The 17,057-nt window shown below is 44.5% G+C and overlaps 1 protein-coding gene across 1 annotated transcript in view; it reads left to right on the top strand.

Annotated features, from left to right (window-relative positions):
- The window catches only part of LOC129864960 (palmitoyltransferase ZDHHC17-like), a 46,222-nt gene extending 32,996 nt beyond the window's left edge, over positions 1 to 13,226 (top strand). The window contains exons 9-11 of the mRNA XM_055937304.1: positions 9,615 to 9,740; positions 11,951 to 12,093; positions 12,980 to 13,226. Coding sequence (XP_055793279.1) covers positions 9,615 to 9,740; positions 11,951 to 12,093; positions 12,980 to 13,130 — 420 coding nt within the window. The 3' untranslated portion in view covers positions 13,131 to 13,226. The remainder of the gene's footprint in view (positions 1 to 9,614; positions 9,741 to 11,950; positions 12,094 to 12,979) is intronic.
- The last annotated feature ends 3,831 nt before the right edge of the window (positions 13,227 to 17,057 follow it).

The following is a 17,057-nucleotide window of genomic DNA, read 5'->3' as shown; positions in this document are numbered from 1 at the left end:
TATCTGGTTACCTTTTAATAGTTGTCCTGTATCTGGTTACCTTTTAAAAGCTGTCCTGTATCTGGTTACCTTTTAATAGCTGTCCTGTATCTGGTTACCTTTTAATAGCTGTCCTGTATCTGGTTACCCTTTTAATAGCTGTCCTGTATCTGGTTACCCTTTAATAGCTGTCCTGTATCTGGTTACCCTTTAATAGTTGTCCTGTATCTGGTTACCCTTTAATAGTTGTCCTGTATCTGGTTACCCTTTAATAGCTGTCCTGTATCTGGTTACCCTTTAATAGTTGTCCTGTATCTGGTTACCCTTTAATAGTTGTCCTGTATCTGGTTACCCTTTAATAGCTGTCCTGTATCTGGTTACCCTTTAATAGCTGTCCTGTATCTGGTTTCCTTTAATAGTTGTCCTGTATCTGGTTACCTGTTAATAGTTGTCCTGTATCTGGTTACCTGTTAATAGTTGTCCTGTATCTGGTTACCCTTTAATAGTTGTCCTGTATCTGGTTACCCTTTAATAGTTGTCCTGTATCTGGTTACCCTTTAATAGTTGTCCTGTATCTGGTTACCCTTTAATAGCTGTCCTGTATCTGGTTACCCTTTAATAGCTGTCCTGTATCTGGTTACCTTTTAATAGCTGTCCTGTATCTGGTTTCCTGTTAATAGTTGTCCTGTATCTGGTTACCTGTTAATAGCTGTCCTGTATCTGGTTACCTGTTAATAGTTGTCCTGTATCTGGTTACCCTTTAATAGTTGTCCTGTATCTGGTTACCCTTTAATAGTTGTCCTGTATCTGGTTACCCTTTAATAGTTGTCCTGTATCTGGTTACCCTTTAATAGCTGTCCTGTATCTGGTTACCCTTTAATAGTTGTCCTGTATCTGGTTACCCTTTAATAGTTGTCCTGTATCTGGTTACCTTTTAATAGTTGTCCTGTATCTGGTTACCTTTTAATAGTTGTCCTGTATCTGGTTACCTTTTAATAGCTGTCCTGTATCTGGTTACCTTTTAATAGCTGTCCTGTATCTGGTTACCTTTTAATAGCTGTCCTGTATCTGGTTACCCTTTTAATAGCTGTCCTGTATCTGGTTACCCTTTAATAGCTGTCCTGTATCTGGTTACCCTTTAATAGTTGTCCTGTATCTGGTTACCCTTTAATAGTTGTCCTGTATCTGGTTACCCTTTAATAGCTGTCCTGTATCTGGTTACCCTTTAATAGTTGTCCTGTATCTGGTTACCCTTTAATAGTTGTCCTGTATCTGGTTACCCTTTAATAGCTGTCCTGTATCTGGTTTCCTTTAATAGTTGTCCTGTATCTGGTTACCCTTTAATAGCTGTCCTGTATCTGGTTACCTGTTAATAGTTGTCCTGTATCTGGTTACCTGTTAATAGTTGTCCTGTATCTGGTTACCTGTTAATAGTTGTCCTGTATCTGGTTACCCTTTAATAGTTGTCCTGTATCTGGTTACCTTTAATAGTTGTCCTGTATCTGGTTACCTGTTAATAGTTGTCCTGTATCTGGTTACCCTTTAATAGTTGTCCTGTATCTGGTTACCCTTTAATAGCTGTCCTGTATCTGGTTTCCTTTAATAGTTGTCCTGTATCTGGTTACCCTTTAATAGCTGTCCTGTATCTGGTTACCTGTTAATAGTTGTCCTGTATCTGGTTACCTGTTAATAGTTGTCCTGTATCTGGTTACCCTTTAATAGTTGTCCTGTATCTGGTTACCCTTTAATAGTTGTCCTGTATCTGGTTACCTTTAATAGTTGTCCTGTATCTGGTTACCTGTTAATAGTTGTCCTGTATCTGGTTACCCTTTAATAGTTGTCCTGTATCTGGTTACCCTTTAATAGTTGTCCTGTATCTGGTTACCTGTTAATAGCTGTCCTGTATCTGGTTACCCTTTAATAGTTGTCCTGTATCTGGTTACCCTTTAATAGTTGTCCTGTATCTGGTTACCCTTTAATAGTTGTCCTGTATCTGGTTACCCGTTAATAGTTGTCCTGTATCTGGTTACCCTTTAATAGTTGTCCTGTATCTGGTTACCCTTTAATAGCTGTCCTGTATCTGGTTACCTGTTAATAGTTGTCCTGTATCTGGTTACCCTTTAATAGTTGTCCTGTATCTGGTTACCTTTAATAGTTGTCCTGTATCTGCTTACCCTTTAATAGTTGTCCTGTATCTGGTTACCCTTTAATAGTTGTCCTGTATCTGGTTACCCTTTAATAGTTGTCCTGTATCTGGTTACCCTTTAATAGTTGTCCTGTATCTGGTTACCTTTTAATAGTTGTCCTGTATCTGGTTACCCTTTAATAGCTGTCCTGTATCTGGTTACCCTTTAATAGCTGTCCTGTATCTGGTTACCCTTTAATAGCTGTCCTGTATCTGGTTACCCTTTAATAGTTGTCCTGTATCTGGTTACCCTTTAATAGTTGTCCTGTATCTGGTTACCCTTTAATAGTTGTCCTGTATCTTGTTACCCTTTAATAGTTGTCCTGTATCTGGTTACCCTTTAATAGCTGTCCTGTATCTGGTTACCCTTTAATAGCTGTCCTGTATCTGGTTACCCTTTAATAGCTGTCCTGTATCTGGTTACCCTTTAATAGCTGTCCTGTATCTGGTTACCCTTTAATAGCTGTCCTGTATCTGGTTACCCTTTAATAGCTGTCCTGTATCTGGTTACCCTTTAATAGTTGTCCTGTATCTGGTTACCCTGTAATAGTTGTCCTGTATCTGGTTACCCTTTAATAGTTGTCCTGTATCTGGTTACCCTTTAATAGTTGTCCTGTATCTGGTTACCCTTTAATAGTTGTCCTGTATCTGGTTACCCTTTAATAGTTGTCCTGTATCTGGTTACCCTTTAATAGTTGTCCTGTATCTGGTTACCCTTTAATAGCTGTCCTGTATCTGGTTACCCTTTAATAGTTGTCCTGTATCTGGTTACCTTTTAATAGTTGTCCTGTATCTGGTTACCCTTTAATAGTTGTCCTGTATCTGGTTACCCTTTAATAGTTGTCCTGTATCTGGTTACCCTTTAATAGTTGTCCTGTATCTGGTTACCCTTTTAATAGTTGTCCTGTATCTGGTTACCCTTTAATAGCTGTCCTGTATCTGGTTACCCTTTAATAGCTGTCCTGTATCTGGTTACCCTTTAATAGCTGTCCTGTATCTGGTTACCCTTTAATAGCTGTCCTGTATCTGGTTACCCTTTAATAGCTGTCCTGTATCTGGTTACCCTTTAATAGCTGTCCTGTATCTGGTTACCCTTTAATAGCTGTCCTGTATCTGGTTACCCTTTAATAGTTGTCCTGTATCTGGTTACCCTTTAATAGTTGTCCTGTATCTGGTTACCCTTTAATAGTTGTCCTGTATCTTGTTACCCTTTAATAGTTGTCCTGTATCTGGTTACCCTTTAATAGCTGTCCTGTATCTGGTTACCCTTTAATAGCTGTCCTGTATCTGGTTACCCTTTAATAGCTGTCCTGTATCTGGTTACCCTTTAATAGCTGTCCTGTATCTGGTTACCCTTTAATAGCTGTCCTGTATCTGGTTACCCTTTAATAGCTGTCCTGTATCTGGTTACCCTTTAATAGTTGTCCTGTATCTGGTTACCCTGTAATAGTTGTCCTGTATCTGGTTATCCTTTAATAGTTGTCCTGTATCTGGTTACCCTTTAATAGTTGTCCTGTATCTGGTTACCCTTTAATAGTTGTCCTGTATCTGGTTACCCTTTAATAGTTGTCCTGTATCTGGTTACCCTTTAATAGCTGTCCTGTATCTGGTTACCCTTTAATAGTTGTCCTGTATCTGGTTACCTTTTAATAGTTGTCCTGTATCTGGTTACCCTTTAATAGTTGTCCTGTATCTGGTTACCCTTTAATAGTTGTCCTGTATCTGGTTACCTTTTAATAGCTGTCCTGTATCTGGTTACCTTTTAATAGCTGTCCTGTATCTGGTTACCTTTTAATAGCTGTCCTGTATCTGGTTACCCTTTTAATAGCTGTCCTGTATCTGGTTACCCTTTAATAGCTGTCCTGTATCTGGTTACCCTTTAATAGTTGTCCTGTATCTGGTTACCCTTTAATAGTTGTCCTGTATCTGGTTACCCTTTAATAGCTGTCCTGTATCTGGTTACCCTTTAATAGTTGTCCTGTATCTGGTTACCCTTTAATAGTTGTCCTGTATCTGGTTACCCTTTAATAGCTGTCCTGTATCTGGTTTCCTTTAATAGTTGTCCTGTATCTGGTTACCCTTTAATAGCTGTCCTGTATCTGGTTACCTGTTAATAGTTGTCCTGTATCTGGTTACCTGTTAATAGTTGTCCTGTATCTGGTTACCTGTTAATAGTTGTCCTGTATCTGGTTACCCTTTAATAGTTGTCCTGTATCTGGTTACCTTTAATAGTTGTCCTGTATCTGGTTACCTGTTAATAGTTGTCCTGTATCTGGTTACCCTTTAATAGTTGTCCTGTATCTGGTTACCCTTTAATAGTTGTCCTGTATCTGGTTACCCTTTAATAGCTGTCCTGTATCTGGTTACCTGTTAATAGTTGTCCTGTATCTGGTTACCCTTTAATAGTTGTCCTGTATCTGGTTACCTTTAATAGTTGTCCTGTATCTGCTTACCCTTTAATAGTTGTCCTGTATCTGGTTACCCTTTAATAGTTGTCCTGTATCTGGTTACCCTTTAATAGTTGTCCTGTATCTGGTTACCCTTTAATAGTTGTCCTGTATCTGGTTACCTTTTAATAGTTGTCCTGTATCTGGTTACCCTTTAATAGCTGTCCTGTATCTGGTTACCCTTTAATAGCTGTCCTGTATCTGGTTACCCTTTAATAGCTGTCCTGTATCTGGTTACCCTTTAATAGTTGTCCTGTATCTGGTTACCCTTTAATAGCTGTCCTGTATCTGGTTACCCTTTAATAGCTGTCCTGTATCTGGTTACCCTTTAATAGCTGTCCTGTATCTGGTTACCCTTTAATAGTTGTCCTGTATCTGGTTACCCTGTAATAGTTGTCCTGTATCTGGTTATCCTTTAATAGTTGTCCTGTATCTGGTTACCCTTTAATAGTTGTCCTGTATCTGGTTACCCTTTAATAGTTGTCCTGTATCTGGTTACCCTTTAATAGTTGTCCTGTATCTGGTTACCCTTTAATAGCTGTCCTGTATCTGGTTACCCTTTAATAGTTGTCCTGTATCTGGTTACCTTTTAATAGTTGTCCTGTATCTGGTTACCCTTTAATAGTTGTCCTGTATCTGGTTACCCTTTAATAGTTGTCCTGTATCTGGTTACCTTTTAATAGCTGTCCTGTATCTGGTTACCTTTTAATAGCTGTCCTGTATCTGGTTACCTTTTAATAGCTGTCCTGTATCTGGTTACCCTTTTAATAGCTGTCCTGTATCTGGTTACCCTTTAATAGCTGTCCTGTATCTGGTTACCCTTTAATAGTTGTCCTGTATCTGGTTACCCTTTAATAGTTGTCCTGTATCTGGTTACCCTTTAATAGCTGTCCTGTATCTGGTTACCCTTTAATAGTTGTCCTGTATCTGGTTACCCTTTAATAGTTGTCCTGTATCTGGTTACCCTTTAATAGCTGTCCTGTATCTGGTTTCCTTTAATAGTTGTCCTGTATCTGGTTACCCTTTAATAGCTGTCCTGTATCTGGTTACCTGTTAATAGTTGTCCTGTATCTGGTTACCTGTTAATAGTTGTCCTGTATCTGGTTACCTGTTAATAGTTGTCCTGTATCTGGTTACCCTTTAATAGTTGTCCTGTATCTGGTTACCTTTAATAGTTGTCCTGTATCTGGTTACCTGTTAATAGTTGTCCTGTATCTGGTTACCCTTTAATAGTTGTCCTGTATCTGGTTACCCTTTAATAGTTGTCCTGTATCTGGTTACCCTTTAATAGCTGTCCTGTATCTGGTTACCTGTTAATAGTTGTCCTGTATCTGGTTACCCTTTAATAGTTGTCCTGTATCTGGTTACCTTTAATAGTTGTCCTGTATCTGCTTACCCTTTAATAGTTGTCCTGTATCTGGTTACCCTTTAATAGTTGTCCTGTATCTGGTTACCCTTTAATAGTTGTCCTGTATCTGGTTACCCTTTAATAGTTGTCCTGTATCTGGTTACCTTTTAATAGTTGTCCTGTATCTGGTTACCCTTTAATAGCTGTCCTGTATCTGGTTACCCTTTAATAGCTGTCCTGTATCTGGTTACCCTTTAATAGCTGTCCTGTATCTGGTTACCCTTTAATAGTTGTCCTGTATCTGGTTACCCTTTAATAGTTGTCCTGTATCTGGTTACCCTTTAATAGTTGTCCTGTATCTTGTTACCCTTTAATAGTTGTCCTGTATCTGGTTACCCTTTAATAGCTGTCCTGTATCTGGTTACCCTTTAATAGCTGTCCTGTATCTGGTTACCCTTTAATAGCTGTCCTGTATCTGGTTACCCTTTAATAGCTGTCCTGTATCTGGTTACCCTTTAATAGCTGTCCTGTATCTGGTTACCCTTTAATAGCTGTCCTGTATCTGGTTACCCTTTAATAGTTGTCCTGTATCTGGTTACCCTGTAATAGTTGTCCTGTATCTGGTTACCCTTTAATAGTTGTCCTGTATCTGGTTACCCTTTAATAGTTGTCCTGTATCTGGTTACCCTTTAATAGTTGTCCTGTATCTGGTTACCCTTTAATAGTTGTCCTGTATCTGGTTACCCTTTAATAGTTGTCCTGTATCTGGTTACCCTTTAATAGCTGTCCTGTATCTGGTTACCCTTTAATAGTTGTCCTGTATCTGGTTACCTTTTAATAGTTGTCCTGTATCTGGTTACCCTTTAATAGTTGTCCTGTATCTGGTTACCCTTTAATAGTTGTCCTGTATCTGGTTACCCTTTAATAGTTGTCCTGTATCTGGTTACCCTTTTAATAGTTGTCCTGTATCTGGTTACCCTTTAATAGCTGTCCTGTATCTGGTTACCCTTTAATAGCTGTCCTGTATCTGGTTACCCTTTAATAGCTGTCCTGTATCTGGTTACCCTTTAATAGCTGTCCTGTATCTGGTTACCCTTTAATAGCTGTCCTGTATCTGGTTACCCTTTAATAGCTGTCCTGTATCTGGTTACCCTTTAATAGCTGTCCTGTATCTGGTTACCCTTTAATAGTTGTCCTGTATCTGGTTACCCTTTAATAGTTGTCCTGTATCTGGTTACCCTTTAATAGTTGTCCTGTATCTTGTTACCCTTTAATAGTTGTCCTGTATCTGGTTACCCTTTAATAGCTGTCCTGTATCTGGTTACCCTTTAATAGCTGTCCTGTATCTGGTTACCCTTTAATAGCTGTCCTGTATCTGGTTACCCTTTAATAGCTGTCCTGTATCTGGTTACCCTTTAATAGCTGTCCTGTATCTGGTTACCCTTTAATAGCTGTCCTGTATCTGGTTACCCTTTAATAGTTGTCCTGTATCTGGTTACCCTGTAATAGTTGTCCTGTATCTGGTTATCCTTTAATAGTTGTCCTGTATCTGGTTACCCTTTAATAGTTGTCCTGTATCTGGTTACCCTTTAATAGTTGTCCTGTATCTGGTTACCCTTTAATAGTTGTCCTGTATCTGGTTACCCTTTAATAGCTGTCCTGTATCTGGTTACCCTTTAATAGTTGTCCTGTATCTGGTTACCTTTTAATAGTTGTCCTGTATCTGGTTACCCTTTAATAGTTGTCCTGTATCTGGTTACCCTTTAATAGCTGTCCTGTATCTGGTTACCCTTTAATAGTTGTCCTGTATCTGGTTACCCTTTAATAGTTGTCCTGTATCTGGTTACCCTTTAATAGTTGTCCTGTATCTGGTTACCCTTTAATAGTTGTCCTGTATCTGGTTACCCTTTAATAGTTGTCCTGTATCTGGTTACCCTTTAATAGTTGTCCTGTATCTGGTTACCCTTTAATAGTTGTCCTGTATCTGGTTACCCTTTAATAGTTGTCCTGTATCTGGTTACCCTTTAATAGTTGTCCTGTATCTGGTTACCCTTTAATAGTTGTCCTGTATCTGGTTACCCTTTAATAGTTGTCCTGTATCTGGTTACCCTTTAATATCTGTCCTGTATCTGGTTACCTGTTAATAGCTGTCCTGTATCTGGTTACCCTTTAATAGCTGTCCTGTATCTGGTTACCCTTTAATAGTTGTCCTGTATCTGGTTACCCTTTAATAGTTGTCCTGTATCTGGTTACCTTTTAATAGCTGTCCTGTATCTGGTTACCCTTTAATAGCTGTCCTGTATCTGGTTACCCTTTAATAGCTGTCCTGTATCTGGTTACCTTTTAATAGCTGTCCTGTATCTGGTTTCCTGTTAATAGTTGTCCTGTATCTGGTTACCTGTTAATAGCTGTCCTGTATCTGGTTACCTGTTAATAGTTGTCCTGTATCTGGTTACCTGTTAATAGTTGTCCTGTATCTGGTTACCTTTAATAGCTGTCCTGTATCTGGTTACCTGTTAATAGTTGTCCTGTATCTGGTTACCTTTAATAGCTGTCCTGTATCTGGTTACCCTTTAATAGTTGTCCTGTATCTGGTTACCTGTTAATAGTTGTCCTGTATCTGGTTACCTTTAATAGCTGTCCTGTATCTGGTTACCTTTAATAGCTGTCCTGTATCTGGTTACCCTTTAATAGTTGTCCTGTATCTGGTTACCCTTTAATAGTTGTCCTGTATCTGGTTACCTTTAATAGTTGTCCTGTATCTGGTTACCTTTAATAGCTGTCCTGTATCTGGTTACCTTTAATAGCTGTCCTGTATCTGGTTACCCTTTAATAGTTGTCCTGTATCTGGTTAACTGTTAATAGTTGTCCTGTATCTGGTTACCTTTAATAGCTGTCCTGTATCTGGTTACCCTTTAATAGTTGTCCTGTATCTGGTTACCTGTTAATAGTTGTCCTGTATCTGGTTACCTTTAATAGCTGTCCTGTATCTGGTTACCTTTAATAGCTGTCCTGTATCTGGTTACCCTTTAATAGTTGTCCTGTATCTGGTTACCCTTTAATAGTTGTCCTGTATCTGGTTACCTTTAATAGTTGTCCTGTATCTGGTTACCTTTAATAGCTGTCCTGTATCTGGTTACCTTTAATAGCTGTCCTGTATCTGGTTACCCTGTAATAGTTGTCCTGTATCTGGTTACCTGTTAATAGTTGTCCTGTATCTGGTTACCCTTTAATAGTTGTCCTGTATCTGGTTACCCTTTAATAGTTGTCTTGACAGAACTTGAAAGGTGAAGCATTATTATCCAGGGTGGCCAATTAGAATACCCAGATCACCACCAGTGTTTAGTGTCCATCCTTTCTCCTATCCTACTGTTTAGTGTCCATCCTTTCTCCTATCCCACTGTTTAGTGTCCATCCTTTCTCCTATCCCACTGTTTAGTGTCCATCCTTTCTCCTATCCCACTGTTTAGTGTCCATCCTTTCTCCTATCCCACTGTTTAGTGTCCATCCTTTGTTTCTGTGTCCTCAGATGTCCTATGATCTGGTACTACCTAGCTGTCTGAATCAGGCTCTCTCTGTGTTGGATTGTTACCGTGGTGATTAGCTGGTTGTTACCGTGGTGATCCTCTGGCTGTATTCCTTTGTATTCTTCCAGGGTGAGACGCCGCTGGACCTGGCCAAGCAGAGGAAAAACGTGTGGATGGTCAACCATTTACAGGAGGCTCGGCAGGCCAAGGGTTACGACAGTCCTGGCTACCTGAAGAAGCTGAAGATGGACAAGGTAGAGATCAGGGAGGAGACTGACGCACTCACTCAGACACACACACACATACACTTATTCGCGTAAGCATGCAAGGCTATGTGTAACGCCACCATTGTCCCACTCTGTCTCTAAAAAGCCTTCCGCCACCTGTCTTTCCGGCCAGCAATCCCAGACCCTAAAAAGAGCACCTTCAGGCCTAGTTGCTGCCCTGTTGTTGACGTGAGACAGACAGACCAAAGCTAACACTCTATTCAGACCTTCCCTGTCCTCTATGTCTTGAAGTAATTGCCCATCCAAGGTAGTGATTTCTTGGAGTCTGAGGAATCCAGCTGTTTGTCTGCACGGACAGACCTGAGGATTGTGTCAAGACCCTAATGAAAGGTGAATTTGCCCCTAGACGGTGAACTTGGGTCAGATCAGCATTTTCTCCACTAATAGTTAAGGTTGGGTTTGGGGGAATGGAAGCTGATCCTAGAACTGTACTTCACCCCAGAGCCCTAGTCAGTCTCTCTAAGTCAAGTGGTCTAACCACCCCTGCTCGTTGGGACAGGAAGAGCACATAGCACCAATTAGTTACGCTTGTATCTTGTGTTTTTCAAAGTTTTGCTTCTTGACTTTGAATTTCTGTTGTCTTTCAAATTCATACGCTGTCGCACTGGATTGTGTAGGTTGTCAAGGTACATCTTTAGATAGCACTCCATAGAGAGGCCCCATTAGCTACTGTCACGCTATGACACTAGTCACCCAGCCACGCTATGACGCTAGTCACCCAGCCGAGCTATGACGCTAGCCACCCGGCCACGCTATGACGCTAGTCACGCAGCCACGCTATGACGCTAGTCACCCAGCCACGCTATGACGCTAGTCACGCAGCCACGCTATGACGCTAGTCACCCAGCCACGCTATGACGCTAGTCACCCAGCCACGCTATGACGCTAGTCACCCAGCCACGCTATGACGCTAGTCACCCAGCCACGCTATGACGCTAATCACCCAGCCACGCTATGACGCTAGTCACCCAGCCACGCTATGACGCTAGTCACCCAGCCACGCTATGACGCTAGTCACCCAGCCACGCTATGACGCTAGTCACCCAGCCACGCTATGACGCTAGTCACCCAGCCACGCTATGACGCTAATCACCCAGCCACGCTATGACGCTAATCACCCAGCCACGCTATGACGCTAATCACCCAGCCACGCTATGACGCTAGTCACCCAGCCACGCTATGACGCTAGTCACCCAGCCACGCTATGACGCTAGTCACCCAGCCGAGCTATGACGCTAGTCACCCAGCCGAGCTATGACGCTAGTCACCCAGCCGAGCTATGACGCCAGTCACCCAGCCGAGCTATGACGCCAGTCACCCAGCCGAGCTATGACGCCAGTCACCCAGCCGAGCTATGACGCCAGTCACCCAGCCGAGCTATGACGCCAGTCACCCAGCCGAGCTATGACGCCAGTCACCCAGCCGAGCTATGACGCCAGTCACCCAGCCGAGCTATGACGCCAGTCACCCAGCCGAGCTATGACGCCAGTCACCCAGCCGAGCTATGACGCCAGTCACCCAGCCGAGCTATGACGCCAGTCACCCAGCCGAGCTATGACGCCAGTCACCCAGCCGAGCTATGACGCCAGTCACCCAGCCGAGCTATGACGCCAGTCACCCAGCCGAGCTATGACGCCAGTCACCCAGCCGAGCTATGACGCCAGTCACCCAGCCGAGCTATGACGCCAGTCACCCAGCCGAGCTATGACGCCAGTCACCCAGCCGAGCTATGACGCCAGTCACCCAGCCGAGCTATGACGCCAGTCACCCAGCCGAGCTATGACGCCAGTCACCCAGCCGAGCTATGACGCCAGTCACCCAGCCGAGCTATGACGCCAGTCACCCAGCCGAGCTATGACGCCAGTCACCCAGCCGAGCTATGACGCCAGTCACCCAGCCGAGCTATGACGCCAGTCACCCAGCCGAGCTATGACGCCAGTCACCCAGCCGAGCTATGACGCCAGTCACCCAGCCGAGCTATGACGCCAGTCACCCAGCCGAGCTATGACGCCAGTCACCCACTAGTTACCTGTTGTATTCGGCACGTGACAAATAAAATGAGATTTGACACTATCGTTTATGTAAATAGGTGACACAGTCTACAGTGCATCCCTGCCTTCCTGTTTAACCTCTCCTCCTCCTCTTCCTCCTTCCCTCCCTCTCTGGTCCTCTCCCAGGAGTTCAGACAGAAGATCATGTTGGGGACCCCCTTCCTGGTGATCTGGCTGGTGGGCTTCATCGCTGACCTGGACATCGACTCCTGGCTCCTCAAGGGCCTCATGTACTGTGGCGTGTGGGTCACTGTGCAGTTCCTCTCCAAGTACGTCTCACTCACACACACACACACACACACACACACACCTTTGACAGTATCTGTTGCTATCAATGTAGCCCTGTTGAGCTGTCAGCAGGTTAGGGCTGGGTTTATTTCTCTGTAAACCTGAGACATAGCAGCAGGTTAGGACTGGGTTTATTTCTATGTAAACCTGAGACATCCCAGCAGGTTAGGACTGGGTTTATTACTCTGTAAACCTGAGACATCCCAGGAGGTTAGGGTTTATTTCTCTCTAAACTTGAGTCATCTCAGCAGGTTAGGACTGGGTTTATTTCTATGTAAACCTGAGACATCCCAGCAGGTTAGGGCTGGGTTTATTTCTCTGTAAACCTGAGACATCCCAGCAGGTTAGGGCTGGGTTTATTTCTATGTAAACCTGAGACATCCCAGCAGGTTAGGGCTGGGTTTATTTCTCTGTAAACCTGAGTCATCTCAGCAGGTTAGGGCTGGGTTTATTTCTCTCTAAACCTGAGTCATCTCAGCAGGTTAGGGTTTATTTCTCTGTAAACCTGAGACCAGCAGGTTAGGGTTTATTTCTCTCTAAACCTGAGTCATCTCAGCAGGTTAGGGCTGGGTTTATTTCTCTGTAAACCTGAGACATAGCAGCAGGTTAGGGTTTATTTCTCTCTAAACCTGAGACATAGCAGCAGGTTAGGGTTTATTTCTCTCTAAACCTGAGTCATCTCAGCAGGTTAGGGCTGGGTTTATTTCTCTCTAAACCTGAGACATCCCAGCAGGTTAGGGTTTATTTCTCTATCTGGTTGACTTTGATATGTAGCTCTGAGGGTTTTGTGGACTGTGAGATTTTATGTTTTTTACTGCTGAGTTCTAACAGTGATTGCCCCTCTCTCTCTCTCTCCCGCCTCCTCAGGTCTTTCTTTGACCACTCCATGCACAGCGCCCTGCCCCTGGGAATCTACCTGGCAACCAAGTTCTGGATGTACGTGACCTGGTTCTACTGGTTCTGGATTGATATCCTTTACAATAAGAGTCTCCTGGTTTCATTCTCATTCCAACCATGATATACAGTAAGCTGCTGTGCTGTACAAGGGCCTTTCGTTCTCATTCCAACCATGATATACAGTAAGCTGCTGTGCTGTACAAGGGCCTTTCGTTCTCATTCCAACCATGATATACAGTAAGCTGCTGTGCTGTACAAGGGCCTTTCGTTCTCATTCCAACCAGGATATACAGTAAACTGCTGTGCTGTACAAGGGCCTTTCGTTCTCATTCCAACCATGATATACAGTAAGCTGCTGTGCTGTACAAGGGCATTTCATTCTCATTCCAACCATGATATACAGTAAGCTGCTGTGCTGTACAAGGGCCTTTCATTCTCATTCCAACCAGGATATACAGTAAACTGCTGTGCTGTACAAGGGCCTTTCATTCTCATTCCAACCAGGATATACAGTAAACTGCTGTGCTGTACAAGGGCCTTTCGTTCACAGCGCCACCTGGCAAGACAGCTGTGTGTGTGTGTCAATATTCAGCTCCTAACAATCAATTTTTTCATCAAGGAGGGAGGTGACTTCTGGGAAATGATGGGTTTTGACTGAGAGCAAACGTTTAGGAATATCTCCCCTGCAGCTATTGGTCGATTAGAGTGTCAGTCAAACTGCAGCCTATTCCAAACAGACAGATGGGCTTTCCCTTCTTCCATCTGGAACCCCTCTGGTCATGATTACCCACAGTGCACTGGAGTGTGAGGCCAGCTAAAGAGCATTGGCCTGCCTCTCAGTCTACAGTGCAGAGAGCATCACAACACCCTCTAGGACTCTTTACTATTGTGTAAACTTCTGGCCCACTAGACAATGCACATGTTTCAGTTGGCAGACTCATTATTTCTATATGCTACACACCATTGTGTTTGCGTCACAGTTTACATCTGAAGGAACTTGTGATGCAACCATACTGGTTGATTATGACAAGAGGCCGGACAATTTCTGTAGTAACTTGGATCAAAAAGTCATATCATGCCCCCCCCCCCCGGATCCTTTTCAGAGGCTTGTGAAGTTACATTGCAGTCTAATTTCTCAGACATCTAGAACTATTCCCATATAGTTCACTTCCCCTGCAAACTGCACTGAATCACGGGCGGACGGTGAGAGGCGAGGGAAACTATTGTCCTGGGTGCTCTGGGTTGAGGAAGTTTCATGCATCCTGTATAAAGCCAGGCTCTTTGCATATGAATAGTCCAGTGTCCAGATAAGAGGTTGTATCACGGAACTCGGTGTGCTTTCAGCTCTGTGTGGATGCAGTCTTTAATGAATACTGTGTGTTAAGATGTGCAGAACACTGTGTTGAGTGTGCAGCACAGCTGACTGGGTCAGACCCGATGAAGCGACTCGTGGGGTCAATGTGTTTCTGTAGCTCAAGATGGCTCCTCCAGTCGCTTTTTGGAAATGGAAAATTCCCTTACCGTGTCTGGAACTGCTAAATGCCCAATTTAAAGTCCGGAGACCGGTTGGTCTCTTATCTGCCTCATTTGACTGCTGAGAGGAGAGTTTCTTCAATCCATTTCATCTGCATGATGTTGCTTGTTTCCTTGGATCTGCTGCTCTGCTCCCCGTCTACCTCTCGGTCAATCGCTTGTAACCTTTCCTGCTTTTTCAACAGGGGCTGTCTTGTTACTGGTTTCCCTCTGGTTAGAATTAGTCTTTCATGGGAACGTTGACCTGTGAGAGTTCACATAAAAATCACCACTATGAGTGTAAGTGAAATTCACACCTGTGCACAGGTCCTCTCTTGTGTGACGCAGCTTTGAGAGTTAATAGTCAGGTTTTTCCAGTCTCACCTCTTGCCCAACAGCCAATCTCCCATTGAGATGTCCTCTTCAATGCCTCTTATCTCTTTATTGTGGGCTGTTCTAGCCAAAGAATATCTACGTCCACATAGTCACTGTAGCCTGTAACTCATCACATAGCCTGTACCTCATCTTGCAGCTCAGAACAGTAGACGGCTACAGCAAGGGATGACTGGATTCCTAAACGGAGGAGGGTGAAGTTGACCCTAGACGCTGATCTTGGGTCAGTTTAGCATTTTCCCCACTAATGGTTAAGATTGGGGGAGGGGAAGCTGATCCTAGATCTGTACCTCGGGCAAACTCCACCCCGGAGCGTTCACAAACTCAAGCAGTCCCCCACTCCATTCCAACTGTGCCTCTTTGGGAGGTGGATGTTATGTAACTGAGGTGGTAACCTTGCCTGAGACCTGAAGACTCGCGTTAGCTCTCTGAGTTAATGCCTTGGCTGTAGCTCAGCAGGCTAACACAGTCTTGGCTCGCGCAGTAGACTGAGGTCCGTACCCAGTTGGTCACATGTAGTCTCAATGTCTATGATTGTTGTGATCTGGGTTGAATCTGATACAGCCGCGGTTGTGCGGTAGTTTTGTGGTGGTTGTGCGGTAGTTTTGTGGTGGTTGGGCGGTAGTTTTGTGGTGGTTGTGCGGTGGTTGGGCGGTAGTTTTGTGGTGGTTGGGCGGTGGTTGGGCGGTAGTTTTGTGGTGGTTGGGCGGTAGTTTTGTGGTGGTTGGGCGGTAGTTTTGTGGTGGTTGGGCGGTAGTTTTGTGGTGGTTGGGCGGTAGTTTTGTCGGTGGCTTGGGCGGTAGTTTTGCGGTGGTTGGGCGGTAGTTTTGTGGTGGTTGGGCGGTAGTTTTGTGGTGGTTGGGCGGTAGTTTTGTGGTGGTTGGGCGGTAGTTTTGTGGTGGTTGGGCGGTAGTTTTGTGGTGGTTGGGCGGTAGTTTTGTGGTGGTTGGGCGGTAGTTTTGTGGTGGTTGGGCGGTAGTTTTGTGGTGGTTGGGCGGTAGTTTTGTGGTGGTTGGGCGGTAGTTTTGTGGTGGTTGGGCGGTAGTTTTGTGGTGGTTGGGCGGTAGTTTTGTGGTGGTTGGGCGGTAGTTTTGTGGTGGTTGGGCGGTAGTTTTGTGGTGGTTGGGCGGTAGTTTTGTGGTGGTTGGGCGGTAGTTTTGTGGTGGTTGGGCGGTAGTTTTGTGGTGGTTGGGCGGTAGTTTTGTGGTGGTTGGGCGGTAGTTTGGGTGGTTTGTGGTGGTTGTGCGGTAGTTTTGCGGTGGTTGGGCGGTAGTTTTGTGGTGGTTGGGCGGTAGTTTTGCGGTGTTTGTGCGGTAGTTTTGCGGCGGTAGTTTTGCGGTGGTAGTTTTGTGGTGGTTGGGCGGTAGTTTTGTGGTGGTTGGGCGGTAGTTTTGTGGTGGTTGGGCGGTAGTTTTGTGGTGGTTGGGCGGTAGTTTTGCGGTGGTTGGGCGGTTGTTTTGCGGTGGTAGTTTTGCGTTGGTAGTGCGGTAGTTTTGCGGTGTTTGTGCGGTAGTTTTGCGGTAGTTTTGCGGCGGTAGTTTTGCGGTGGTGGTTTTGCGGTGGTGGTTGTGCGGTGGTGGTTGTGCGGTGGTGGTTTTGCGGTGGTAGTTTTGCGGTGGTAGTTTTGCGGTGGTAGTTTTGCGGTGGTAGTTTTGCGGTGGTAGTTTTGCGGTGGTAGTTTTGCGGTAGTTTTGCGGTGGTAGTTGTGCGGTGGTGGTTTTGCGGTAGTTGTGCGGTGGTAGTTGTGCGGTGGTGGTTGTGCGGTGGTGGTTTTGCGGTGGTGGTTTTGCGGTGGTGGTTTTGCGGTGGTGGTTTTGCGGTGGTGGTTTTGCGGTGGTGGTTTTGCGGTGGTGGTTTTGCGGTGGTGGTTTTGCGGTGGTGGTTTTGCGGTGGTGGTTTTGCGGTGGTGGTTTTGCGGTGGTGGTTTTGCGGTGGTGGTTTTGCGGTGGTGGTTGTGCGGTGGTGGTTGTGCGGTGGTGGCTGTGCGGTGGTGGCTGTGCGGTGGTGGCTGTGCGGTGGTGGCTGTGCGGTGGTGGTTGTGCGGTGGTGGTTGTGCGGTGGTGGTTGTGCGGTGGTGGTTTTGCGGTGGTGGTTTTGCGGTGGTGGTTTTGCGGCGGTGGTTTTGCGGCGGTAGTTTTGCGGT

This window comes from Salvelinus fontinalis, chromosome 11, assembly GCF_029448725.1.
Source record: "Salvelinus fontinalis isolate EN_2023a chromosome 11, ASM2944872v1, whole genome shotgun sequence".
Taxonomy (NCBI): Eukaryota; Metazoa; Chordata; class Actinopteri; order Salmoniformes; family Salmonidae; genus Salvelinus; species Salvelinus fontinalis.
The sequence above is the reverse complement of the archived record's forward strand: the minus strand, read 5'-3'. Positions and strand labels throughout refer to the sequence as shown.